This window comes from Agelaius phoeniceus, chromosome 6 (genome assembly GCF_051311805.1).
Source record: "Agelaius phoeniceus isolate bAgePho1 chromosome 6, bAgePho1.hap1, whole genome shotgun sequence".
NCBI classification, from domain to species: domain Eukaryota; kingdom Metazoa; phylum Chordata; class Aves; order Passeriformes; family Icteridae; genus Agelaius; species Agelaius phoeniceus.
The window spans coordinates 8215409-8241850 of NC_135270.1; the positions used below are offsets into that span (position 1 = coordinate 8215409).

At 39.6% G+C, this 26442-nt stretch overlaps 1 protein-coding gene across 2 annotated transcripts; it reads left to right on the top strand.

Annotated features, from left to right (window-relative positions):
• The first annotated feature begins 414 nt into the window (after positions 1–414).
• Positions 415–26442, top strand: TPCN2 (two pore segment channel 2). Of its 2 annotated transcripts, none has more exons than XM_077179575.1 (25): positions 415–617; positions 2559–2623; positions 3815–3891; positions 4527–4704; positions 5373–5489; positions 6844–6950; positions 7426–7498; positions 9154–9253; positions 9563–9628; positions 9969–10033; positions 11148–11245; positions 11570–11651; positions 12059–12145; positions 12955–13074; positions 13394–13453; positions 13542–13670; positions 14323–14372; positions 16521–16620; positions 16880–16951; positions 19171–19244; positions 19597–19687; positions 19810–19892; positions 20387–20468; positions 21893–21978; positions 22462–22687. In XM_077179575.1, the coding sequence occupies exons 1-25, from the start codon at positions 512–514 to the stop codon at positions 22508–22510; spliced, it is 2217 nt and encodes a 738-aa protein (XP_077035690.1). In that variant the 5' UTR covers positions 415–511; the 3' UTR covers positions 22511–22687. The 2 variants fall into 2 exon arrangements, with proteins under 2 accessions (XP_077035690.1, XP_054491187.2); XM_054635212.2 differs by lacking the exon at positions 22462–22687 and adding an exon at positions 22696–26442 and having other exon boundaries at positions 418–617.

The following is a 26442-nucleotide window of genomic DNA, read 5'->3' on the forward strand; positions in this document are numbered from 1 at the left end:
ATCTTTAACAGTGAAAGCAACGTGAGTGGAGTTCACGGCTGCTCATGGAATGCCTAGGTGATTAAATACAAATTAAGTACTTTCTGCAACCAGGGATGTGGATGGTTAATCAGGACTGTGATATATGCGGGAAGCGGCCCCGCAGCTGCCCTGAGGCACCCAGCCAGGAGCCTGCAACCAGCCTGAGGCAAAAAAGGTGCAACTCCTTATCGGGGATGTGTTTTTTAAAGTCCATAATTGACGTGTGGGATGTGAAAACCGGACACTTCTCTCCCCCACAGCCCGCCTGGTCCATGGCGCCCAGGGGCCGATAGCCGGGGCAGCGCCGGGCCCGGCGGGAGGAGCCCTGAGGGCCGCGGCTCCCGCTCTCGCTCGCAGCCCGTCACATGCGGCGGGCGGAGCCGCCCGGGGCGGGCCGAGCCCCGCTCCCCTCCCCTTCCCTCCCCTCCCGCCCCGTCCTGCCCCATCGCAAGCCGGCGGTGCGGTGGCGGCAGCGCGGGCGGTGGTGCCGATGGAGGCCGGTGCTGAGGCGGAGCCGCTGCTGCCCCCGCGGCGCTGGCGGGCGGGCCGCGGGCTGTGGCGGGAGCGCGGCGGTGCCCGCTCGGCCGCTGAGGACGGTGAGTGCCCGGGGCGCTGGAGCGGGCGGAGCTCTTGCCTTTCCCGCAGAGCTGGGGCGCTCCTGGGAGCGGCAGGAAGCCCTGGAAGCCTCCTCGGGTGCTGCGGGGCTCGGCCGCCCTGCCCGGGCTGCTCCCGGCAGCTGTGGCGGGGACGGCTCTGAGGGAGCCGCCAGCGCTGGGTTCAGGTGCCTGCAGCCCCAGGCTTCTGTAGTTCCTTATGTAATTTTAAGGTTTTCCTCTAAGGTGCTGACAAGGTTTTCTCGAACCCGGTGACTGTTGTAGGTGTGACATCTCAATTCTCCCAGATGGAATCCTTTGGAGACCTCAGGTTCTCTCTTTTCAGGATGTTGCATCACCTAAGGGAGCCTTCGCACTTGGTTGCTCTTTTGTGCAGTTCAGAAGTGCAGCGTGGTCTGGGATGGATTCTGTGTGCCCAAAGCGAGCCACTAGTGCTTTAATCATAACTTGTGACTAAGTGTCACTTGCTGTGACTAAGAGTTGCAGAATAAGTTGGATATCCATGGGAGAATGCATGGAGAAATTGCTATAGTAAACATTTTTGGCCAATTTCCCTGTTTTATTTTTATACTGTGAGTAGCCACTTAGATTCTGCCCTTCCAAAATCCTTGGCATCAATACTGGTGGGTTGCTGTGTGCTTCAAGTACCTAAAGCTTTTTCTGTCCTTGCATTCCTCTTACCTAATGGTTCCTTTAAGCAACTTTTGTTTTTATCTCACTAGTGTGAGATGTCATAAAAAAAATAATGTCTTTACTGCCTGAGCCTGGCTTGTCTCCTGTTTATGCTCAGATCTTTCTTGTGCCGTGGTTCGTATCAGGATCAGTACAAAGCTGTTGCTGATGCTCAGATAAAGGGTGACATTTAAAAACCCTTTGCAGTCTTTGTAGGAAATTGATGCTGCTGAATCATGTGGAACATGAAATTGTCTGTGGCTCTCATCAGTGGTGTTTCTGGCATTGCTTGGTGTGTGTGGGAGGGCATTGTGTTACTGCTGGGATCGACTCCTTCGTGTTGTATCCCGGGTTGTGATTGCTGTCTCCTGGGTGGAGATGGTGTGAAGGTTACACTGGCATATGTTTTTCATATCTGGAGTCCCCCTCAGTTTTTTATCTCTTTTTATCTCTCTCTCTCTCTCTTTTTTTTCCCCCCCCCCTTCCTTATTTTGACCCTAACAACATTTATTTTTCTTTTTGGCTTAATTGCCAGGTAAGTTCCTAAAAGGTCTTACTCCAAGTAAACACAAGTGGCTGCCCTTTTGTTTTTTATGTGTCTATTTTCACATAGACTTCTTAATTACGGGTTTTAAAAAGTGTCATAGTAACTAATTTAGTGGTATTTTATTTCAAACTGTATTCTTTCACCCCTTGCTGTGTCTTGAGCTCTGATCTGTTTGGTATGGTAATAGTAACTCTCAGAACAAATTTAAAAAGCACTTAATTTAGTTCTCATGTGACTGGAGATTCCTGCTGGTTTTGGAAGAACAAAAACCACAGTATCTTTATTAAACAAAAATAAAAATTGCTATAATAGTAGTGCCTGATTTTCCTGGCTTTGCTTGACTCTATAGTCTGTCAAAGAACAATTTGAATCTCCATTATTTTGTCTGTTAGGACTTGTCTCTGTGTAGTTTTGTGGTACTTAACTACCAGTGTAATCTGGCTACTTAAACCTAAAAGAGAACCTTTTAACAAAACACAGAATGGTGCCTGATGTGTTTGATACTATTATTACTTACTTAAGGTAATGCACAGTGCTGCTGACAGAGCAGATGTGGCAGGAACTCTTTTTTTTTTTGTGTGTGTATAGTGCCCTTGGTCATGAGAACTGGATTGTGCACCTTCTCTTAACTGATAAGCAGTTTTATCCAAAGTTTGTTTATCCAAAATACAGCAAGTGATTCTTATTTCTTTTTTACTTCATAGGTGCTGGAGCTGATAATGACCTTTATATAAACCAAGCCATAGTATTTATTGAAGATGCTATACAAGTAAGTAACAATTTTTTTGTTAGCTTTTATGCTTCCCATGCTGGATGTTTGTCACACACTCCAGTTTTTAAGTTCTTTTGTGTTCAGGCAATGTTTTTAAACCACTATCTCGATTCACAAAACAAAATCAGAATTCCAAATTCCTGTGGTATGCAAGTCTCAGTGAACATCTGCCTAGGAGAAACATATTTTTCCCCACAATGAAGTAATCTCTTTCAGGGTTTCAGAAGGCATGCTGGTTTGTGGAGTGATTTTCATGCTGTTTTTTGTTTGTTTATTTGTTTGGGTTGGTTTGATTGTGGATGTTTTGCTGGTGACTAACTAAGAGAAATGATTTGAGCAAACTCTGTAATTTGCCTCTCCATGTGACTACTTGCCCATCTTAAGAGCTGGTAAAAGCTCAAGAGTTTAAGACTGGCTTCAAGTGTGAAACTGGAACTCTTAAGCTGAACTTTATGCCTTTTGAAGTCTTGATTCCCTCTTTGTTGCTCCTTTACTGGCCAACACTGCAGGTTCCTAGATCCTGTTTTCTCCCAGGCTGTGGGAATGCTGAAGGGCAGGTCTTGAGCTCTCTTGCTGCTTGGTTGGGAGATTTCTGGGGGTCAGATGTATTTAAGGTGTGGCCACTTTTCTGGAAGCATCTACTCAGCAGGGACAGAGTAAGAACAGCCCAGGAGGAGTCACAGAGGAAGGACATATTTTGTGGATTCCTTAAGAATCACAGGCACTTCCTGATCTGGAAACATATTTTATTCAAAGACATTGGTTGAGGTTTCTTCTATTCAGAATTAGTTTGTATGCATTTTATGGCCTGTTGGAGGAGAAAGACAAAAGAAGAGCCATGAGTGGAATGAATGTTGGAGAGAGGAATTAAGTGGGTGGACCATTTTCGCAAGTATATAGAATAGTCACTGAATTATTACAAATGCTGTTATTTGAAATGATGACAGTGCTTGCTTGGGATGAGTGGCACACAGTTTGATCATCTGAGCAGCTCTGTGCTCTTTAGATAGCAGAACTTCTTTATAATCTTCCCCTTTTCACACATGTAGAGTACCTCTGTGATCATGAGGTACTTTAGTAATTAATAACATGGACTAATTTGGTCTGCTTTGGTCACTTGATGTTTGTTTTTGAGCTGGACTGGATGTAATGATCTTTTGAATGATCCTTTTTGCTTCCTGCCTTCAGTACCGATCTATAAATCACCGTGTGGACTCCAAATCCCTGTGGCTTTATCGGTGGTACTATTCCAAGACTTGCCAGTGGTAAGAGCTTGGTTATTCTCTTTGCTTTTTTGTTTAGGAGTTAGTCTTCCTGAAAAACTACTCTTCCTCTTTCTTACTTGTTAGATAATTAGGTAATTGTGTTTTTATCTTTAGAAGAACTTACTCTGGGAAGCAAGGAAGTTCTTATGACCACATGTGAGCATGATAGAAGTGGAAAAGAGAAAATTTTATGGAAGTTTGATGACAGAGATAGCTCTTTGGAAACAGCCACAGGATTGTTGCATGAATGGACTAATTAGCATGATTTAAAGCACTGTGCCTTAAGAGTTTTCAAAGTGTATGTTTCTAAACATGTTGGATACCAGCAAGATTGTTTGCTGCTGTCAGTTTCAAAAGGACACCACCTCAGGTTATTTGGTGGTCAGCAGTTACATCTCCAGTGCAGGCAACAGCATGCTAGTCAAGTGCTGCCTTGTGGTCTAACCCATTTGAGTGAAATATGGTATCATAAAGCTTGGTTTTCTTCAAAGAAAATTGCTTTTCTCTTAAGTATTTTGTTATTATTTTGACTCATTTTGTGGCTGGATTATGGGGTTTGTTTTGGGGTGGCGTTTTTTTCATACTTTTTTATGGTTTTGTTGGTTTTATTTTTGATTTAATCTCTGTCCAAACAGGATTTTGAGCTTAACCATTACTGTAATCTTGGCTTTGGCTTTCATTGAAGAGCCTTCCTCACTCACCATCACATCTGATGTGCGCTACCGCCTTCCCGCCTGGAATCCTCCCTGCGGCCTCACGGAGAGCGTGGAGCTGCTCTGCTTCCTGGTGTTCGTGGTTGATGTGTCTGTCAAGGTGAGCATCTCCTTCATCTGCTACTGAATGAAGCAGTAGGTGTGTGGTAGAATTGTTCTCCAAATCTTGAGTTTGCAAGATGAAATTGCCTTGCTTTATTAGAGCCTCGTTTCAGGAGAAATTAGCAAGTGTATATTTACTTAATTAAGACATTTATTCCCTTTTTTTAAACCAAATTTTCTTAATTGAGTGAAATAAAATGAAATAAACTTTTCTGAGAGTGCAAGTGTTTTGGCTTAGCTGCTTGTATTAGGCTATAGAATCAGGGTATATAATAAATATGTGTCAGTTCATTTACACAAAATAAAAGTTGTCAGAAACTCACCTTTCTTAGGGTACTTATTTCTGGAAAATCCCTTTTTTATATTTACTAAGTGGATAATTTTCTTGCATTCAAAGGATTTCTCTCTTGTGACCTTTGTGCAACTTTTACTTTTGCTGACCTTTAGTTCTTGCAGAAAAAAATCACATAAGTGTGATTTTTATTTAGTTCTTGTAGGAAAAAAATCTCTCAACAGCATATTTTTGTTTGGATTTTGGAGAGCTTTTTAAGAGCACTAATATAAAATTTCAGATACTTGGTAAAAAAAATTGGTGCTGACTTATTCGGGTATTGGATTTTATTATTAAATTAAGTTATGGTTGTTCCTTTTTTTTCCCTTGTCCAGAGTTACTTAATTGGATGGAAAGAATTTTGGAAAAATAAATGGCTAATGGCTTATATACTCACATTAATTGTTTCCCTTGCTGATTGGATTGTGTCACTGAGTTTTTTCTGCAAAGAGGTAAGAACAGCTTTACTTTGATCTTTCATAGCTGGATAATTCACTGAAGCACAGAAAAAGTTTGGTGTAATGTAGCTTAGTAAAGAATTCTGTTTGATTCTTAATGTAAGTTTTGTGTTTGTTGGTAAAATTAAATAGCACTCATTGCTTTAGCTTGTCAGCAGTTGAAGGGTGCAGGGAAAACTCTTTGCCTGGCACCAATTTTGAAATGCAATTGGAGAATTATGTATTTAACTTGAGTGAATGGCAAAGCCTCTGTAGTGAAGTATAAGAAAAAGGTAATTAAAAAGGTAATTAGGTAGTTTAACATCTGCTCTCTAACCTGAAGCTGTGTTGCGTTCAAAACAGTTGTGTCCTGAGAGGAACATCAAGTTTGGAAATGGTTCTAGAAGTGCCCTCCTTGATGTAATACTGCATCCAGTTGGTTTTGTCTGCTACAGATTTACATTCAATTAGTTGTTGTGCACTTGCAATCCTTGTTAAGAAAACACTAATGTAGTAAAAATTCTGGGAAGTGAATGAGAGAGACATGATCTTAAAATGTGAAATCTTGAGGTGTGATAGTGAACAGGGAGTTTGAAGAGGAGTCTCCCAACACAAAGCAGTGGCAGAAGGAGCAGTTGAACTGCTGGGATGGATGAACAGAAAAATAGAAATAAAGAAAGTAATTTTATGGGGGTTTTTTTGCTGCTAAGTGTGGCCCACAGAAGACTGATCCTAAAATGCAAGATGCTGAAACATCTTGAAGATGTTTGAAGTAGCAAGATTGCTTGAAGTAGCAAATTAGTGACAGGAAGAACTTGAAGGCTTGCAAATGTCTTGACTGCAAGAATCAAAAAGATAATTTGCTGCAGTTTTCTGGGGGAAAAAAGCACTTACAGCTTGAGTCTTGTCAGAGACAGAAATTGCTAAGTAATTACCAGGCCCTTTAGTTATAAAACAGTCTGAAAATTGAAGTTAAGCACTTATTTTTAGAATATATGTTTGTTTTTATGGAAAGTAGCTCTATTAATCCCTTTCTTGAGATGGACCTTGGCAGAAAATGCAAAAATGCCATCTCTTGCCAGATTGTTATGTCTATGGAGCAGTAAAGTTAGATTGTTTCCAATTAGTGGCCTGATGAAACTATTGAAATGTCAATGTGTGTTTTTAAAGCAATCTCTCCTCATTTTAATGAGGTGTGGAATCTTTTTTGGTGTTTTGTGAGCTCAGAAGAGCCCAGTTCAGTTCTTTTTCAGTTCCACTGTTGGCTTAGTCAATGTGTGTATCCAGTGCTTTCTGACAAACTTGCATTCAAAATGTTTGAGCTGCCAGTCTTGCGGGAACTCAGTGTCCGATCCTTTGTTTTTTGCAGACTGTGAGAATAAGAAGAATCCTTCGCCCCTTCTTTCTCCTCCAGAATTCCTCTATGATGAAGAAAACATTAAAAAGTATCAACAGCACATTGCCTGAAATGGCCAGGTGGGTTATAGCCCAGAAAACATCCTTTCACAGGATGGCTGGGAGCAGGCAGGTTGTTATCCTTGGAGTTCCAGTGTGGGGCATCTGAGCAGCTTCCTTCTGGATTGGGTAGCTAAGTGCTCAGTGAGATCAGGTCATAGAGGGTGAAGGTTGTGGTAACTTTTTGATTCCCCTTAGTCTGTACAGGATCTCTGGATTTTAACCTGACTGTGTGTTTGACATAGGTTTTTTAATGCTAGTCAAGTGGGAGGTTTTGATTCTGCTTTTCTAAGCCCTTCTGTAAGGGAAGAACTGAGGCATCTAAGTGTGATTTTTATTTTGTATGAAAACTCACATCTCCTCCTGTTGTCTCCATATAACTTCTTAAAAACACCCCTGGTTTTCTTTATATGGCATAATTTTGCATTTTTAGAAGAGGATATTAAGAATAAGATCAAGTTACTGTTAATACTTTGATATATTTGCTTTCCAACAGTGTTCTTCTACTCCTGGCTGTTCATCTGTCTCTCTTCACAATGTTTGCCATGCTGCTCTTTGCTCGAACAAAGGTAATCAATTCTCTGTCTGCTTTGGTAGATCTGGGTGCCTTTTTTCTGTACTTGCACAGCTGCTTCTTGTCTACTTTTGTAGTCAAACTAGTGAAACTTGTTTTCCCTGAGAAAGGTCACGTTGTCAGATGTGCTGAGATGAGTTTGAAGTCCACTTGGCGAGCTTTAACATGTGCATGGTATCATGTATGTAGGAGACTTCCTTGTACATTTACCCAGTTTGATCCCTTGAGTTACTTTCTCTGCTTTTGTTGAAACCCTCTGTGTTGTTCTGTCTCCAAAGCTCTTGTCACTCTTTCATTTATATTATCACTCATTTATTTTTTTCTCTTCTCTATCTACCTTTTTGCTAACTTGGGTTTCTTCAGTGTTTTCTCACTTTTCAATACTGGTATTCCTACCAGGCCATACCCTGGTAGGTTTTTGCCTGTTCTAGTTTTGGTTTCTGATCCCTTTGGGTTTTCCTCTTGTTTTTCTCTTCTTGCTTCTGAAAAGCAAAATTGAAATTTTGTGGTTAAAATTATTTTTGTGTTACAGTAATCTTGATATGTTCCTTCTCTTCTAGACTTCCTATTTATCACACTCAGATTATTTGGTTTTTTTTTCATTTTTACTTTTTAAGGCCTTCCATAAGTATGTTACTGTAAACAGAATTTCTTGCCTACTTCTCCCAGTAATTTTGTCCCATCCTTAATCTCAGTTTTGCACCTTCATTTCTGCTGCAATTTGCACTCAAGCCAGCTTCTAGTCTTCCTCACAATCAGCAAATTCCCTGAATTCCCATGTTACAGAATCTTTGGAATTAGAAGCAGAGGTCTGTTTTCCCACTGTTAGTTGCCTCCTGGACCTTTGTATTATCTCTGTTTGTCACATCTAATTTCAGCTATGAGCTTCCCCCACAGATGTATATTTATAATTTGTGTACCTAAGCCAATCACTTGCATGTACATTGAGGTAAAAAATAACAAATTAGAGAGTGGACTTTCCTATTTTGGTGTGCTGCTCTGACATCCATACAAACTAATTTTATGTAACATGGCAAAATACTACAGGCAACTTCTAAAAGTAGGTTTATTAATGAAATTCATGACTCTCTGCATTGTCTTGTGTATGTCCTTTAGGGTTACATATTCCAGTCTTTGCAGCAGATTCAAGAGCTCTTTGTCCTGTGCTGCCTGACTCATGTTTGTGTTGTTTGCACTCTGCATCTTTTTTTATCTGTCTCTTTTGACCTTCAGAAAAAAAAAATATATGTGGAGGATCCAAGGATCCAAGATCAGCCTCCCAGTGTGTTTTTGGTGAAGGTTTTGAGTCCCACACTGTGGGTTTGTGGTGTGGTTGTTCTTCCTGGGTCTGAGGTGCTAACTAGACATAACTTCATGTGGGGCTTCCTGTTCTTACTTGTGCTTTTTTATTGCTATTAATAAGTGATTGCTCTGTGTTCTTATACATTCTCTTAATTTTTATTTAGAGAATGTGTAATTATTAATTTTTTCGCTTTTGCTTTCTCCACGGGGTAGATTTGATTAGGTGTGTAAGAAATTGATTGTTGACTGATATGAATTGTTAAAAAAAAATTAAACTTTTTTCCCTCTTCCTTGCTAAGACACTGATTCCTTGGTATTTCTCTCAACAATGCACACATCTTTGCCTAGGATAACCAGCAGGATAAGGAGTGGGTGGTGTATTTCCGGAATTTGCCAGATTCCCTGACGTCACTGCTGGTCCTGCTGACTACTGCAAATAATCCTGATGGTGAGCAGTTTTTCAGAAATAACACTTGTCTCTCCTTTTCAAGAACAAAAGAGCAAGATTGCTCTGTTCAGACTACTGTAACCATTCTTTCAGCTGCTGGTTCTTAATACAGCCACAGGAAGGTTGTGCAAAGGTTTTTCATGCCTTTAGTAACTTGATTTTTGCCTTTCTGTCGTGTAATTATATATGCCACTCTAAAATCCAGCTGTATGAGAGCTTTTACCAATTACCAAAAGTTCATAGAGGTCTCTACTGTGTATATCTCAAGCATTAAAATATTATTTCCTATTTTTGTTAAATTTGATTCAGTGATGATACCTGCATATTCTAAGAATCGAGCATATTCCATCTTCTTCATCCTCTTCACTGTATTAGGTAAGTTACCTCTTGTCTTTAATGCACTTCGACTTTGACACTTGTGCATACTATCTACATTGTTTTATTTTTCTAGGAAAGTTTAATCATGAATTTCTCACTTTTGTGATTCTTCCAGTTATTGCAAAGTGTCTGTGAGATCATTTTCATGAAAGGTGCTTATGGTTTGGAGTTTCTTGTTAACATGAATATACATTACAGTATATTCAAACATTTAAAATGTTTTGGAAATCAAACACAAGAAAACTAACCTTCTTTAAGTTTTGCTTTTGATTTACTGCATATGTTGAAACTTCTTTATATTTTTCAGTAAATTTTACTGCCTCTTTTTCTCCAACAGGCAACTTGTTTTTGATGAATTTGCTTACAGCAATAATATACAACCAGTTTCGAGGGTACCTTCTGGTGAGTAAAGCATTCCTAATTTCTGTGTTCTGCCATAACCTTGAACCTTTGAAGAATTAAGTTATTAAAGGACCCTTCCCACTCTGGTTGCAGATACAGTTTTAAGGTACTAAATGCTCTTTGATGAAGATACTTTTCCCTTTATGTGCTGTTACGGCTTGATCCCCTCTGGTGACAAAACCTGCTTGCATATTTCCAAGTACGCTGTGGATCTGCAATTTTGACTATTTGTAGGGGAAAAAAAAAAGGAACTGTTGTATGACTGACCAAGGACAAGTGGCTGAGTAACTTAAACTGTGTGAAGGAAATCTGCTGTGCTGTTTATATAGCTGCTGTTGCAGATTGTAGAATATTAAGGGATTGGAAGGGATCTCAGAGATCATTCATGGCCAGGGACACCTCCCTCCCACTAGACCAGGCCTTACCCAGACCGGCCCAGTAGCTTTTCTAGTAGAGTTCCAGAGAGAAGGTGAAGTTTGTTGGATAATAAGCCCAAGGCAATATTACTCAGAATGAATGGCCCCCACCCTCTTGTGGCAGAAGAGTGTGTAAACAGAACAGGTGCAGAAAGGATTTTTAGTAATCCTTTCCTCCTCCTCTCTTTCATCCCTTCTTTCTCAATTTTCTTCTTTCTTACATGAGAGCATGGCATTAATCTGACTATTAATAAAGTAACTAAGTTTGAAAGTGATTACTGTAATTAAAAAACCCATGAAAAAACATAGCTCTGGATTTGTGCTTTTAGGCAAGAAGCTAGAGTGGGACAAGTTCTCTAACTCTTCTCTCTGCATGCTGGTGTGAATTTCTGTGAATGCTTGAGCTTTGCTGTTGCCAGTGTCTCTGGCAGAGGCATATGCCTATGCACTCCAGAATAGAAAATAAACCATAACCTGCATGCTTACTTGAATTCCAGGGACTTGTTTGCTTACTTGCTTCCTTCCTCCTTGTACACGGAGTTCTTGCCATGAGTGCGGCCTAGGGCAGTCTCCTGTTCTGATCTCTAATCACAAATCTGGGATGTGTGCCCGAGGATCAGTGTATTATTTGGCCATAGGACACAGGAGTGCCTGAAGTGAGAGTAAATTGTTTCCTCTGTGGTGTTTTTACTGCTCAGAAATCAGTTCAGTCCTCCCTCTTCAGGAGGCGGCTGGGAATCCGGGCTGCATTTGAGGTGCTGTCTTCCCTGAAAGAGACTCCTGCTAGCGCACAACAGTAAGTGAAGGACCTTGAAACAGTAGATTATCTAGCAAAAAGAAAAAAATAGTAGATTTTTAGTCATCTTGTTTTGTTTCAATATATTTACTGAGGATGCATTCTCGAAGATGGCAGTTTGTTGCTCGTCTAATTTGTTTATTTTTTCTGCAAGTGGGTGTTCATAACACACTGTTCGTGACTCTTGTGGGGTCTGTTTCCTTTTTCCTACTTCTAGTTTCGTTTGCTTTTCAAAACAAAGAGGCAGGAATACATTTGGAACAGCTCATTTTGCCATCTATGAGCTTATCTGTAGCAGGGCCCATTCTGTTTTCTTTCACATAGGTCCTGTGTCAGTGTTGGGGCCTTACTACAGGTGCTGCAGAAAGCTGAGATGGATTCCCGCTGCAAGCAAGCCATCATGAGAGTAAGAATTTTATTTTTAAATATTTGAAAATATTATTTTAAATAAATTTTTAAATATTTTCTAAGCCTTTACGTTGGTGACTATCAATCCTGACTAGCAAATCCAAAGATCTGCTCTCTGTTGCAGCATTCCTTGGATCATAATAGTATAGTGACACTACTACATGGTACTAAAACTTAAGTTAGTCAAAAGAGCGTGTGATCCCAGAGAAGGAAAACAGAAAAGGCCAGACATGTCCTCCAGTCACATGGAGTGTTGTGTTAAAGCAGAGCAATACTGAACCTTACTCAAACAGCTTGAATTACATCTTTATTCCTTGATTTCCAAGGTAGTCTGAGGGGTTTTGGCAAACTTTGCAGATGTTCCTATTGCAGATGTTGATCTGAATGTTTCTGTTTCATGTGAAGTCACTCAAAATGTGCTCCTGTGACCAGCTGTCAGCTGCCCAGTTCCAGAAGCTCTTTGAAGAACTAGACAAAGATGCCATTAAGCAAGTATGTATGTGATCATCATTTATAAAGCATCGGAAGTTGTCTGGCCTTGTGGAAAAATAAGTGAGAGTACTGTAGTATAAAGTGTATAAACAAACTTTGCAACATGTGAACACAAGGTGTGATCACATTGATTTTTAAGCTTTTTGTGAGCAGCTTTTATAGCCACAGACGAAATTGCTCTGGGGGCTTTTGCAGCATTAGCTTGGGATTGTTAGGTGGTGCTAAATGTACAAAATACATCTTTGTTTATTCTGTCAGCATCTGAAAGTGAGTTGTTCAGGCAAAATAGTTCCTAAGTCTTTTTCCCCCAATCCCTGAATGAAGAACAAAGTGTGGATTCTCTCTGTGTTCAGATGAAGATGGGCAGAAAGCAGTTTTCTCCACTTGGAGAGAGAGAGAAAGAAAAAACAAAACACTGAATTATTTGAGGGTTAAGAAATGTTCTCTTCTATATTTGCATGTATCTAAGACTTCTGAATTAAATGTTGGCAAATGGGGAAGGGATGTATACAAAGAGTAGCTTAGTGTTTCATTTATCTGCTTGGGGCATTGGAGAGAGGTTGGATTATCTTCCTTCTTTGCCATTACCTTGTGCTGTGCCATAATCAGAAATGCTCTCTTGCTGTTAGTAGCCACAGCTGGAAAACATTTTCCTGATGTAATGTCAAAATTAGCCTGTGGCCCTGAAGATTTGCTTTGAAACTGTCTGGGGTTTTTTAAATCTGAGACGGGGTGTGTTTTAAAGTTATTGTATTATTTTTAAAATGCTTATGCTCTGTGACTCAGCAAATCCTTTGTGTTCTTTTCAGCACCCTCCCAGTCCAGAGTACCAATCCCATTTTATGCAGAAAGTGCAGTTTGCCTTTGGCCATCCCTACTTTGGCTACTTGGGGAATGTGGTAGCCCTGGCAAACATTATTTCTATTTGTGTAAGTAAAGGATTTTTTTTCTTGTGGGGCAGTGGTTTTCTTTCTTTTTCTTTTTGTCATTGTTTTTTGGTCTTTCTCTGCTACAAATTTAATTTCTGCTTTTGTTCTTTAATTTTCTTTAAATAACTGCTTTTTCTAGCAGTTGGGTTTTTGGCATGCTTTTGCCATGCAAAGTGTTAAGAGGGAAAACTTGCAGTTAAAAATGTACTTTGAGCTGCTTGAAAAGGTCTATGCAAAACATGAAAGACTGTTCTTGCGCTTAAAAATCTGTTTAATGTAGCAGTAAAGCAGTAGATTAATAAAATATTTTTTGTTTAAGGTGGTTTTGGTGATGGATGCAGATAAGCAGCCATCTGAAAGAGATGACTTCTTCCTGGGGGTAAGATGCAACAATATTCCATGCAGTTAGTGCTGTTCCCTGAGATGTCAGGAATTCTAATGGTTGTTTTTCTTCTGGGGGGGTGAAGGCTATCAACTGCTTCTTCATCCTGTACTATCTGCTGGAAATGCTGCTGAAAATCTTAGCAATGGGCTTGAAGAGATACTTGTCTTACCCAAGCAATAGATTTGATGGACTTCTGACTGTAATTTTGCTGGTAAGTGCTTTGTTAGCTTACACATTCTTGGATTTGTTGGCTAGGGAGGTTTAGGGAACTACAAGAGCTGGTGGGATTGCTTTTTTTTAACACTGATCTGCTGAGCTGAACAACATGAGCCAGTGTTGTGGGTTTCTGTGGCTGGAAAGTTTACATGGTGGTACATGGTTCTCTTAGGGTCTGTGTTCTGAAGATAGGCTTATTTGTATCCATGGAAAAGGTGCTTTTCCTGATGAGAAGACTTTTAAATTTTATTTGGAAAAATTCAGCTCCTGGAATAATTGCATGAGGCATTCTGTTTCATAGTTTAAAACCACTTTTCTCTTTAAATTTTAAAACAATTGTCAGACTATTGTAACAATTATTTGGTCAAAGCCTGACACCCCTGTGGCAGATGAGGTCAAGTTAATGGTTAATGGTATTCACTGTATATCCTTTTGTGAGTCACTGTTGGATGCTCTATGTACATTTGGTTTGTTTGGAGAATAACTAGGCAAATATGACAATTCAGAGCTTTAAAGTGAGTCCAATTAGTGGCCTAAAGCTCTTGAAAATGTTTCTTGTCAAGAAGCTTACATAATTTCTGGAACTCAGATTTATGAAGTAAAGTTTTGACTTTCATTTTGTTTGGGTTTTTCTTTCCTAACTGAAGATTCTGGAGATTGCAACTTTTGCTGTGTATGGATTTCCTCACCCTGGCTGGTGAGTAACCTCTGTGACCTGCTGCCCTTTGCTCAGTGGCTGGGGTGGGTCAGGGACACACACCCATTGTCATATATACATGTCATGATGCTGTGATCATCAGCCCAGTCTTCAATTTACCAAATTTGGTAGAATTTTTCACCCTTGTAGTCACTAGAGGCTATGCAATATGGACAAGTGAAAGAATCTTTCTTATTTCCTAGTGTTTTAGAGTTCTGTGTCGCTTTTCTGAGAAGGATGCATTTGTTTTAATTGTAATGTGATTTAAAATAATATCTTGGCAGGTCTGTGCTTACCAGGGGTGCAGGAGTGGGAAAAAGGTTGTGTATGTGGTACCAAATATGTTTCAGTATCAGCTTGTCCATTAATCCAGTTAGATGAACTCCCAAACAGCTGATGAAAGCTCTTCAACCCTGTGTGTAGATTGAAGGCTGAGGTTTTTTTCATGCTATAAAATGTAGTAAGAAAATTCACATGGACTTAACACTCTTTGTTGGTATTGTAATAGCAAGCAGTTGTTTTTTGATTTTCTTAAGTTCAAACAGCTTTTGGATAGCTACCCTGATTTTTTTTTATTGTAAAAAACATAAATATCATTGCTTCATCTTAAAATTTGAAAACCGTCTCCACAAGCAGAGAGGAAAGCAAAGGAATTCTGGAAGGTTTCCTGAATCTTCACAAGTGATTCATAACCATTCTGTTACTTTGTGTCTTCATGCAAGCTCACACTTAAGATGCCCTGATTTTTCAGGATATTTGTTATGTTGCCATCAAGTGTCAGTGATGTAGAGAGACTGGGAGACTGATTTGGGCATCAGAATCTGATTTTATTGTGGGATACAAATACTTATATACTGTTTCAAGGAGACTAGTAATGTGTACTGCAATGATTAGGTTAAAATCACATACACAAACTTATGCATATAACAGCATCTCTTGCTTGCAGGGTTGAATGGGATTTTTTTTTTTCTGGTAAACCCCTTTGATTTAATCTTCTTGCAATCCAGGTCTAATTTTCAAAGTTCCATTTGCTATTGCCAAGGCATCCTGTTATCAAATCTCTTATGTTAACCAGGTCCAAAGTCCATCATCTGTCTTATGTCCCCCAACATTCCAACAATCAAGAAGTTCTCTTAATTTACACTAGAATCTCTGAACAGGGTTAGACAAATGAGACCTTATGGTTTTAGAAGGGCTTATATTTGAATACCACTTGTATTCCTATCACCTAGAAGTGATAGTTGCCAGAAGAGTAATTGCTACAGACTGTTAACTAATTATGTTAATTATTGATGTTATCATTATATTTGTGTTTGATTCTGCCCTTTGATTCTTAAATGCAGGCAATTGCTTGCTCTGTCATCTTGGAGCACCAGTAATTCTTGTTAGGTCTTTGTGTCAATCACTGCAAGCAGGTTACAATGCAGATGATTCCTTCTGAGTCCTGATGTGTGCTGCTGTCACATCCACAGACCAAGCAGCTGCCACCTTCAGGGCAGGACAGTGATGTTGCTGTTATCTAGACTATGCCTTCTATGCAGTGTTATCTTAAATGATTTGATTCATTATTGGGGTTGAATATATTGAAGGTACAAATCATGATTTAGTATCAGTGTTACCAAGTCATTGGCAGCTTTAGATCCCCACCACCTGCCCTCCTTTCCAGCTAAGAAGCATTCAGCATGCTCATGTAAAAGCCAAAATTCAGGGCTGGGTTTTGAAGTGTATGCCCATCTCCCATGGATTGTTAACACATAAGGAAGAAGGTTGACAAGACAATCCTTTAACCTAGTGCTGCTTTCAAAGCTCTTCTTCAGCCAGGCATGCCCTGAAGGATTAATGCCCATCTTTGTGCAAGTTCCTGAAGTATCTCACTCTAGCAGTCCTTTTGATTCCATTTGTTTTCTGAAAGGATCCTCTTTGGTGCCTCCTCCCCAGCACAAGACACAAACATGCACTTCAAAGAGCTCTCTGTACATATTTAAGAGCCCAGGCTAAAGGGGATTCCTTCCTTCATCAGTTATTGGTTTACTGTAGCTGAGATTGCTGCTAAGTAAATCAATGTATTTACCTGTAGCCCAGTAGATTTAACTGTGTTGTTCTGTCATGGGCTGTTCCTCTGATTTGTTCCTTTTTCTGCCCTTCTAGGAGGCCTGAGTTCATGGGCTTGCTGTCCCTGTGGGATATGGTGCGTCTGGTGAACATGTTAATCGTCTTCAGGTTCCTGCGGATTATCCCCAACATGAAGGTGATTGCTCTTCCCTCTACAGCTTGGGTTTCTTTGGTGGTCAAGCTATCAGTTTTGTTAGAGCCTTTCAGGTCTAACACGTGAGTGGAATAGCTCAGCTCTAGCTGTCCTGACTTTTGCCCAGTCCCTTTGCCTGCTCCCTCACCAGAGGAAACCAGCTCAAGTTCTCTTGACGTGATTCTTTGTCCTTTTAGTAAAAATTTGATATGGATTGGAAGTGTGATGAATGTCACAGGTACAAAATTCTGCTCTGTTTTAGTTCATGGCTTTGGTTGTTACTACACTGCTGGATCTGGTGAAGAACTTAAGAGCCTTTGCAGGAATCCTTGTGGTAAGTAATGATGCAAGATTGTAATTTCCTTTGTTATAGTTTAATAAGGGTATGACACCAACAAAGTTAACAGAGTTCTTGTACAATCACCATGAGCAGTAACATTTCACCTTAACCAGCCAGTTCTTCTGCAGGGCATGTCTTGGAAAGCCACATTAAACTGCTGGTTTGTGATAGCCAGCACACAGTGACAGTGCCTCCTTCAGGAGGAGTATCTCTAAAAGATTATTTAAAGCTTCCTTTGAGTGTTTGCCTTAGCTTGGGTAGTGTGGATTTGAATTAAAAATTAATCCATGCTAAAAGTAGATCAGTTTTCCTTACCCTGGTTTGCATATGTTAAATTAAATAGCAAAACAACTTTAAAATTGTTTTTGGCTGAGAAGGTCTTGAAGATGGCATGTTTGGACATGATTTTTTAAGAGCCTCTGCCATCCTGTTTTAGGTGTGTCTGTGTAGAACATAGACTCAACAAATGTGGTTAAAGGGTGGATCACAATGTGTGATGTCCATTACATAAATTCTCCCAACTCTTGAGTTTCTGGCTTTGCAACCATGCCTTCCTGGTAGGGTAAAGAAGTGCCTGGTTAGGTTTGGTTTTGCTATTGTTCTTGGATTTTTGTAGGGTACCTTAATTTGAATGGCTAAAGATAATGATTTGTTGTTCTAATCTATATACCTAGCATGCAATTTAACCAGAATGTAGGGGGAATAGAATATAAGACAATCAAGATAGTGCAGAAAGTAATCTTACCCCTAAGGAGTTGCAGCTGGGCCAATTATCAAATATTAGGAACAGGCCTGACTTTAACAGGCCACAGCTGTAAGCAATGAGAAGAAGAGTGCTATAAAAGAGTGGGGTGGCTGGGTGAGAAGGGATCTGGAGTCAGTTGGCTGCTTTGTGAAGAAGAAAGTGTCAGTGCTCTGAGAGCTGCCCACGAGAAACACCAAGAAGGTATGGAACTTTTGTGATAAGGGGACAACTGTTTGGAACCCCTGCAGTAAGATGACAGCACCAGAATAATCTGTTTTTGTCACTAATAATTTCTGCTTTTATCTGTAGAGGATAGGCCTTAAATTGGCTTGTGTTGCACTTTGAAATAAAGATATTGGTTGGGGCAAATCTAAGGTGGTAAAAACCTTGTTGTGCTGTACAACTCACACTTCTGAGACAAGTCTGCCATAGTGTTTGCCTCTTCCATCAATTTAATTTGCTTTTACTTGAGGCTACATGGAAGTTCTCACCGAGCTTCTGTTGTAGTCAGGTCTGACTCCATTGCCAGCTGATGCAAAATATCTTTCCTAATGTTAGCATGGAACACACATGCAGATAAAATAATGTAACTGACTAGCTAATTTCTCAGGCAGTGAGTGATTTAAATACTTATTTTTTCAAAGAATAAAATTAATTTTATTGCCAGGCTGGATATCCCAGGGCATCTCTCTTCTATTCTCTCCAGACTTCATATTCTTGGATTTGTTTTGTAGCAAAATACAAAAAAAACCAAAACCAACCAAACAAAAAAGCCCTACACCACACTTCTTGTTTGAAGACTCACCTTGCTTCAAGCTTTCCTGGGATAAATGGCTCCTTCTCAGAGAAGCAAAGCTGTAGGTTATTTCTAGAACCATCTTTTTAGGATAAAAATTGCAATATCACCTAGGCAACTGCTATAGACTGAAAGGTGTCTCTTTAAAAAGAAGTTTGCATTTCTAACAATTAGAGGACAGAAATTCTCAAATCCTTTTTGTTATTCAAAACCTTATTTTTAGACTAATTAGCATTTTTAAGCAAGTTGCTGATGGAATATAAAATAATGACATCATTTTGTCTTTCAGGTAAGCTCACTGAAAGTTTATTTTCATTGACTCTAGCAGAAAACTCAGATATTTAAATTGTTCTTTGTAAATACTGGTACTGAGCTTTGGTTTTAAGTTGCTATTCTGCAGTGTTTATAGTTAAATATAAGCAGTCTGAGACACAGAGAAGTGAAATAGATGATAAAATTATTTAATGCATTTTAATAACTGAAAATTAGGTAGAATTTTAAAAAGTAAGAGCAAGCAGTTGAGAAGTATTTTTGCTTTAAAAGCTTCAGGCACTGTTCTTGATGCAATTGCCTTAACTGTGGTACTAATATAAATTCCATGTTTATTGCATTTTGCTTTCTTACTTTGTGACAGAACTATTCAAAGCTAATAGTTGGTTGTGTTCCTTCCAGGTGGTTTTCTATGCATTTGCTATAACTGGCATCATGCTGTTTAAAGGTGCTGTTGTTCCCTTGGGAAATACCAGGTAAGATTCTAAACCTCACTGCTCAGAGAATCTGTTTTTCCAAAGCATCTGCATCTTTTTACCTCTGAGCTGTTTGTGGTTGGTTTTGTTCGGGTTTTTTTTTGCTTTCATTCTTGGAGCCACCCTACTTTTAATGTTAAATCACACAGCTTCATTATCTGTTACTCCTGTTTCTTCTTGCTGCATTGAAATGCTTATCTGTAGTTTAACTCTGCTTTATCTGAAATATGTTTTTTGAACTGTTTCCCTTGTTTTCTTCCCATATGAGATAATCTAACTTTCACAGCTCAGAAGAATTCTAAATCAGAGTTCACAGGGAGCTGTGTTCACATCAGCCTGTAATCTCTTGCAGTGCTGCCAACACCACACATGATAATGGCACTCTGCAGTGTGGGACCTATGAACAGCTGGAATATTGGCCCAACAACTTTGATGACTTTGCTGTGAGTGGGATCATGGATGAAAATCCCTTGTTCTTGCACTCTCTGCTTGTCTTTCTTCCTCATTTCTGAGGCTTAGGTCTGTGGTACAACCACTTAAACACTGTTCTGCTCCTGTTCTTTAGGCAGCAGTGGTGACCCTCTGGGATGTGATGGTGGTGAACAACTGGCAAGTCTTTTTGGATGCGTTTTCAAGATATTCAAGTCCGTAAGTAGCTATAGTAATACTGAAGAAGTCTCTCATAAATCCAGCTTGTACTGTGCCTGAATAAGAAGTATGCACAGTTCCTGCCATCTGCTCAGAGGGGTGCTGCTTACCTTTCTTATGGACCAATTCTGATATATAGAAAATAAATCTAATGCTTCTGTGTTTTCTATGTGGATGCACAATTTTTCTAGACTTAAAATCTTGGACATAGCTTTCATTTGTATTTACTGACTTCATGGGGAATGTTTGAACCAGATAGTGCCTGGGTTGAGCTGTTCAATGACCCCTGGCTGGTTAACTTAGGAGAGTGAGTCTGTTTAGCTAACCTAATGAAAAGCAAACATTTTTTATTTTTAATTTTTTGATTCAAGCCCCCTTTCCCATTAAGAAAGTAGTACTATTATATTTCAAGAAAAATGTGATTTCATGGTGCTCTGCTCAGGCTGAGCTTATTTACTCCTCCTTTATGTATTGTCTGTTCATCTGATCTGCAGGTGGGCAAAGATCTATTTTGTAGCCTGGTGGTTGATCTCCTCTGTCATCTGGGTTAATCTCTTCGTAGCTTTACTTCTGGAGGTAAGGAAGTGTGTTTATTTGGTGTGAGATCCTGAAAATGGCTTCTAATTTGTGCAGGAAATGAAAAGAATCCAGACAACTTTATGCTGGGCTTGTGTGTGTGCTTACTTTACCTTTCTTGCTGCCCTATGCTCAAGGAGCTGAGAAATTGTTTTCTTTTTCCTAGAGAATTGTATGTTTGATTTGCAGTTTTGTCACAAAACTGCTTGTGTCCATTGGGTATGTACAATTTCATTGTAAAACTCTCCTTATTATAAAGATGAGAAGTATTTAAAGTATTATAAAATGGCTTCTCTCTTATATGTTACTGTTTAAATTCAGCATTAATTATTCAAGCTGTAGGCTTTTTTGCATTTTAATTTATCAGCAAATCAAGTGAGCAATTTAAATTTAAATTTTTTTTATTTTATTTGGTTCTCCTGTGTTTCTTCCCACCCCAGTTTGAATTACCACCATTGTTCAGTGCTACTCTAGAGAAGTGGAACTAATTATTTTCAAGAAGATCATATTCTAGAGTTTTTCAGAGAAACTGTGGGAGTGCAGTTGCCTGAGCAATGCCATGAAGAACGTGTGGTTCTGCTAGTTACTCATGGCATGCTTTCCTGCAAATCCAAATTTCTGATGGAGAAGGGAATGCTATTCATAACCATCTCCTCCAGGTTCACCATTGTAGACTTCTCTTATAGGTAGTGGAAGGAACTGACAGCCTGTAGAGGGCACTTTACCCCATCTCAAACCCTATGAAAGTTTCTGTTGGACACGTTCTTGACATTGCTGAGTGTACTGAGAACTGAAATTTACTACAGTAGGAAGAAGGGCAAACTTCCAGTCTAGGACATCATCTACCTACTTGTTTCTGCAGGGCTGTGGCCAAGGGTTGCTGTCAGAGCTAAGATGCAGCATTCCATTGCAGGAGAGAAGGATGTCACTATTTTTCTCCTTTTTTTTTTTTTTGTTTTGTTTTGATTTGCCTGAGCTGTGTGTATACTCCCTAGGTATTCATCTGTCAGAGTTATTCAGAATGGGTAAGGGAACATGGCAAAACCTGGACTAGCATTATGTTTATATGTTGTTGGGTTTTTAAAGAGGAAGAAATTCATATCAGGTGAAGTCCTGTGGGTAGTTCATGTGGTTGTCTTGGGGAGGCAGTCCTTGCTAGGAGCTGAAGGCAGGAGGGCTGACTTCTGCTCTGCTTTCAATTTGTGATGAGAGAGTTATTTCATTGCTGAACAAAGGCCTGAGTAAAGTAGTGACCTGCAGCAAGTTAGTAAGCTGATGCCTAAATAAATCAGTGTTCACCATGTAAAATGAAATCTCACCTGCCTCCCAAATCTTATCTGCAAACACAGTGACCAGATATAACCTCTTTTCTGGTGCTATCAGAAGAAGCCTTTATATCTTTTGCTGTTCCTTTTACATTTCAGAACTTTATTCACAAGTGGGACCGTCGCTGCCAGCGAGAGTCTCTTTCAGACATTGAATACCAGAGGACAGTTGAACTCATGTTCAGGTGAGTTGGGCTGGACTTGATAATCAATGTAGCTTTCTTTTTTCTTTGTTTGTTTTAAGGAATGTGTGCTGGCTGCAAGATGTCTTCTGTTTCCTCCCTCTGGAGCAAACTGTTTCATCTATTAGTTTGGAGAAATCCAGCAAGTGCTTTAGTTAGGCCTGCTTTAAGCTGACTTGGTAGCCTAACTTTTATATTCTTTGTGCTCATGGTATGATGGGAGAAGAGGTGCTAGGGGTGAGGGGAGCAACTGCAGAGGGAGGAAAAAATAAGGGAAAGAAGAAAAGGGAAGATGAGGGAAGTGATGCATATTCTTGGCTTATTATGAAATTGTGGGTGGTGAGTTAATACTTGATGATTGTGCATTAGTGGAACTTGTGGTGCATGTTGGATACTCAATAGTAGCATTGGGAGCATGTTCTCATTTGGGAGTTTTTTTCAGGAAAACAAATCTACTGACCTTCAGTTGTATTGTACTGTGTGCAGGAAATTGCTTCCCTGCTTCTTGTGGGAAAACAGCTGCTGGTTTCCATGACACATCTGTAGAGGATGGATCACTTGCAACTAGATGCATCTTTAGGGAGCATCAGCTTATTGTAATTTTAATTCCTTGTTTCATTCCTGAAACAAACACACGTTGCATCTCAGTTTAAGCTTTGCAAAAACAAATGCTGGGAAGCTCCCTTTGCTGCCCTAACAACTCATGCTTTTTCTTTGTAGAGATGTTTTGGAAGAACCTACAGAGGAGGAGTTGATGGAAAAACTGCACCAGCACCCACACCTGCACTTATGTAGGTGACTGGTGGGAAGGACTGATTTATTTAGACCTCTGTTTTCTTGAGGTTGTCAGCTGGAAGAAACTGAATGGATTTTCTGTGAGATGCTGTTAGGAGAGGGGCTTGTAGGACACTATGTGAGATTTTGCTTGGGAATACTCTGCAGAAAGGTTTTTTATTTTGGGTTCATGTCTTTTTTTGAAAAAGATTTGAATCCTGCTGACTTGATTTTAAGTTGCAATTTCAGAAGGAGTATTGCAGCTGTTATTTTTATAGGGTGTTGATATCAGAAGGTTTTATTTACTTTTTTTAATAGGGAAAGTCTCTTTAAAATGACAGTGCACTTTAAAACATGAACTTTATAACCACTAAGACTGCTACTTTTTTTAGCACAAGAAAATGGAGCTGCCTTTTTTGGCAGCCGAATGTGGCAAGGGCTGCACCCTGCAATTCATGAACGGATTAGGCAGGACCAGAACAAAATCCTTAATCTTCTTCTAGTGAGAGCTGAAACACTATTTTTATTGTAATGTGACACCAGCATATCTTACCAAATTTTTGGGAGTTAATCATGTTGGAGCACAATCAATTCCAGCTTGGTAACAGGGACTGCCTGCTTTGCACATCCTCTGTTTTTCTTTGCTTTCCATGGGGGATTCATGCTGGTTGTGCCCTTCAGGTCACTGAGAGCTGTTAGAACCTGGACTGGAGCAGTTGCACTCGTGGTTTTCAATGTGGTAAAACTAAGCTCTCTTTCAGAGTCAGTATTCTCATGTTGCTCTTTACTGAACCTCTTACTTTCTTCCAAGTCCTGCTCCACACTGTGTTGTATTTCATGAAAAAGCTAAGGGGAATCAGCTTTGGCTGGAACGTTGTATGTACCATGATCACTGGAATTGCCCACTCAAAGGGGGAAGAGGGGAAAAAAAAAAGGTTGAATGGGATAATCAAAGTACTTAACTGTTGAAATTTTCATTTGAGCCTGTGGGAATTGAAGGTGCTCAACCAGTATTACAGGATCACATTCCTTTATGGCTTAATAACCACATGCTGTGTACCACTAAGTTTCACCAGGGTAATACTTTTTGGGTAAGTAAGTTTCTCAACGAATCTGAAGTGGAGGATTCATAGTAAGCTGTGTCCACATGCTTTTTGCTATCCCCTAGTGTTCCTCTATAAAGGGGTTTTTGCTTGAATCTCTTTACATGACTAGTAAACTGCTATGAAGAATAGAATCTACCACAAATACTGTTTTTATATGTAAAAATGAAATTGCCCTTTGGGGCACTGCCTTCTCATTGAGACACTTGTCACCAAAATAGACATTATTGTGGTCATCTCTGCATTGGCAAAGGCTTTGGAGGAGGTAATTGGCTTCTATTTATAAGTCCCTTGATTCTTTTTTTAGTTAAAAAATGTTTTTCAGAAGTGCCAAGCAGTCGTCCTCTGTACCTTTCCTTATCTTTTTTCATCGTTTGCCATTTTTCTCTGTCCTGCATGAAAGAGAGCCAACTATCCAGGATGATGGTGCTGATGATTGTTTGAGGTCAAAACTTTTTTTGCCTTGTTGTCTCACTCCTCAAAAATTACTTAATGATCCTTATCTGTTTCTTTACCTTTCTGCTTGTATTTTCTTTGTGCTGTGAAGCAAAACACGTTGTAGCTTTCATATGTGTGGGACAAATGTGAGCTGAGTTCTGAGCTACTCCTGCAGTTTTTCTTGCTGCTGTAATCCTGCCTCTTAAGCCATGCCCTTGTCTGCATGCAGTCTCTTGTCTCTGTTCCAGATTAAGCCACCCAGTAACTCACTTGCACTGGTTTCAGTGGCATCATCATGCTTATTTTCAGTCATGCACTTAAAACACTCATCATGGCAAGCTGATAAAGGCATCAGCACATGGTTTTCTGGGTTTTGAGTTTGTTCTGTTCAGTATGGCTTCATGTCAGGATGGTTTCTGTTCCTTCTAGTGTGATGTATAATCTCTGCCACCAATGTATTGGGACTCATTACACAGTGGTTAAACACTCTTATTTTACCTTTCTATTGAAAAAAAAAGTTGTTTTCCACTTTTCTGAATACTTGAAGTAGCTTTGCCTTGCCAAAATGAAGTGTCTGGTTCTTATCAGCTTACAAGTTTATTTTTTCTGGCCTCTTAAGGTTCTTTGGGGTTTTGTGGTTGATTTTTCTTTTTGCCATTACTTTACAAGGTTATGCTACAATCTACCAAAGCAACACAAATTGGTGTGGAATTACCATAAACATCACAACTGTTTCCATTATGCCATCTTTACATCTGGACAAATGTGGAGAAGGTGTTCTGAAGGGAATAGCCTGTCTTGATCTTGTTTCACACTGGTGTAATTGACTGAAAGTGTAACTAGAATTTAATGCAGAATTGTGCTACCTAATGTCACTTGAACTGGAAGATGTAAATGACCACAAATCTTATGCAATAATTGTATAAATCATGGAAATGAATGTACGTCATTAGGTAAAATCTGAGGTTTGCATTATTAAAAAAAGTTTTTTCTTCTTGAACCATGAAAATAATTGGGGTGTTGAAATGATTCCTGTGGTTTGTTTTTGCCTTTCCCTTGTTACTGATTTCTGCAGTGCCAGACATTTCTGTTCCTGTTGTTTTTGCCAGTTAAAGGCTGGGCCCATGGAGGTTATGTGCAAGTGAGATAAAAGTGCTTGTTTCAAAATGCCGAGCTAAAGGACATTGCTTTGTTATTTTCCAATTCTGGAGGCACATGGCATCCTCTGTTGGTACTTGTGAAAGGTGAAACCTCATTGGAACTGAGCATTGATGGTTTTGAGCAGGTTGATTTTCATTTGCATTTCCATCTCTGCAAACCAGGTATTCCTTCATCTCTCTTTTCCTCAAGAGACTGGTGGAAAAGCATTCTCGGAGCATTTCAGCTGGGGCAGATTGTGCACATAACTTAGCAGAGTCCATGGTGTTCTTTGGTAGCATATTGTGGTTTAGAAGAAGGTGGGGTTTTATCAAGGGCAGAACAAAATCAGTTCTGGAACAGGTGCCTCTGGCAGTGGTTGTTGTAGATGCTTAGGTGAAGCATGTGAAAGCCAAAGCAAAGAGAAGATCACCTTGTGTTATTAAATCAGGATCAAATTTTTCTACCTTCTGAAGGAAGACCTTAATAACCTAGTTAACACTAATTTGAGATTCCTCATGTATTTTTTTTCCTTCCTGATTTGCTATGAGTTTTTATTGCTTAAAGATGTAGGAGTGGAGGGAGAGGAAGGATTCAACTGAAATGTTTTTGATTCTTTTGGTTAAAATACAGAAATACAGTGATGAACCTCACAGGCACACTCAGCTATGAATTTGACACATTTTGGAGAATATTGATTTGCATCCCTCCAGCACTTCTTACAGTGCAGAAAAAAAATTTTAAAAGGACATATAAAGCTAAAAGAAAAAAAGAGGGCCTATAGGAAAATGGTGCAGGGTATAGATTAGTTACCTTTACCTCATGTTTCAGAGCTATCTTTTACCTTGCTAGATGGTTTCTCTTTTCACCTGCCTGTATAACAGGAGTAATACAGGATGTAACCCCAGCTTTTGTAGTTTAACACTGTGCTTTCATCAGATCCAGTCATTCCAGTGCTCTGTCTTGGGATTTTATTGAAAACAAAATAAAAATAGCTGTTTGCCTATATTGTCTA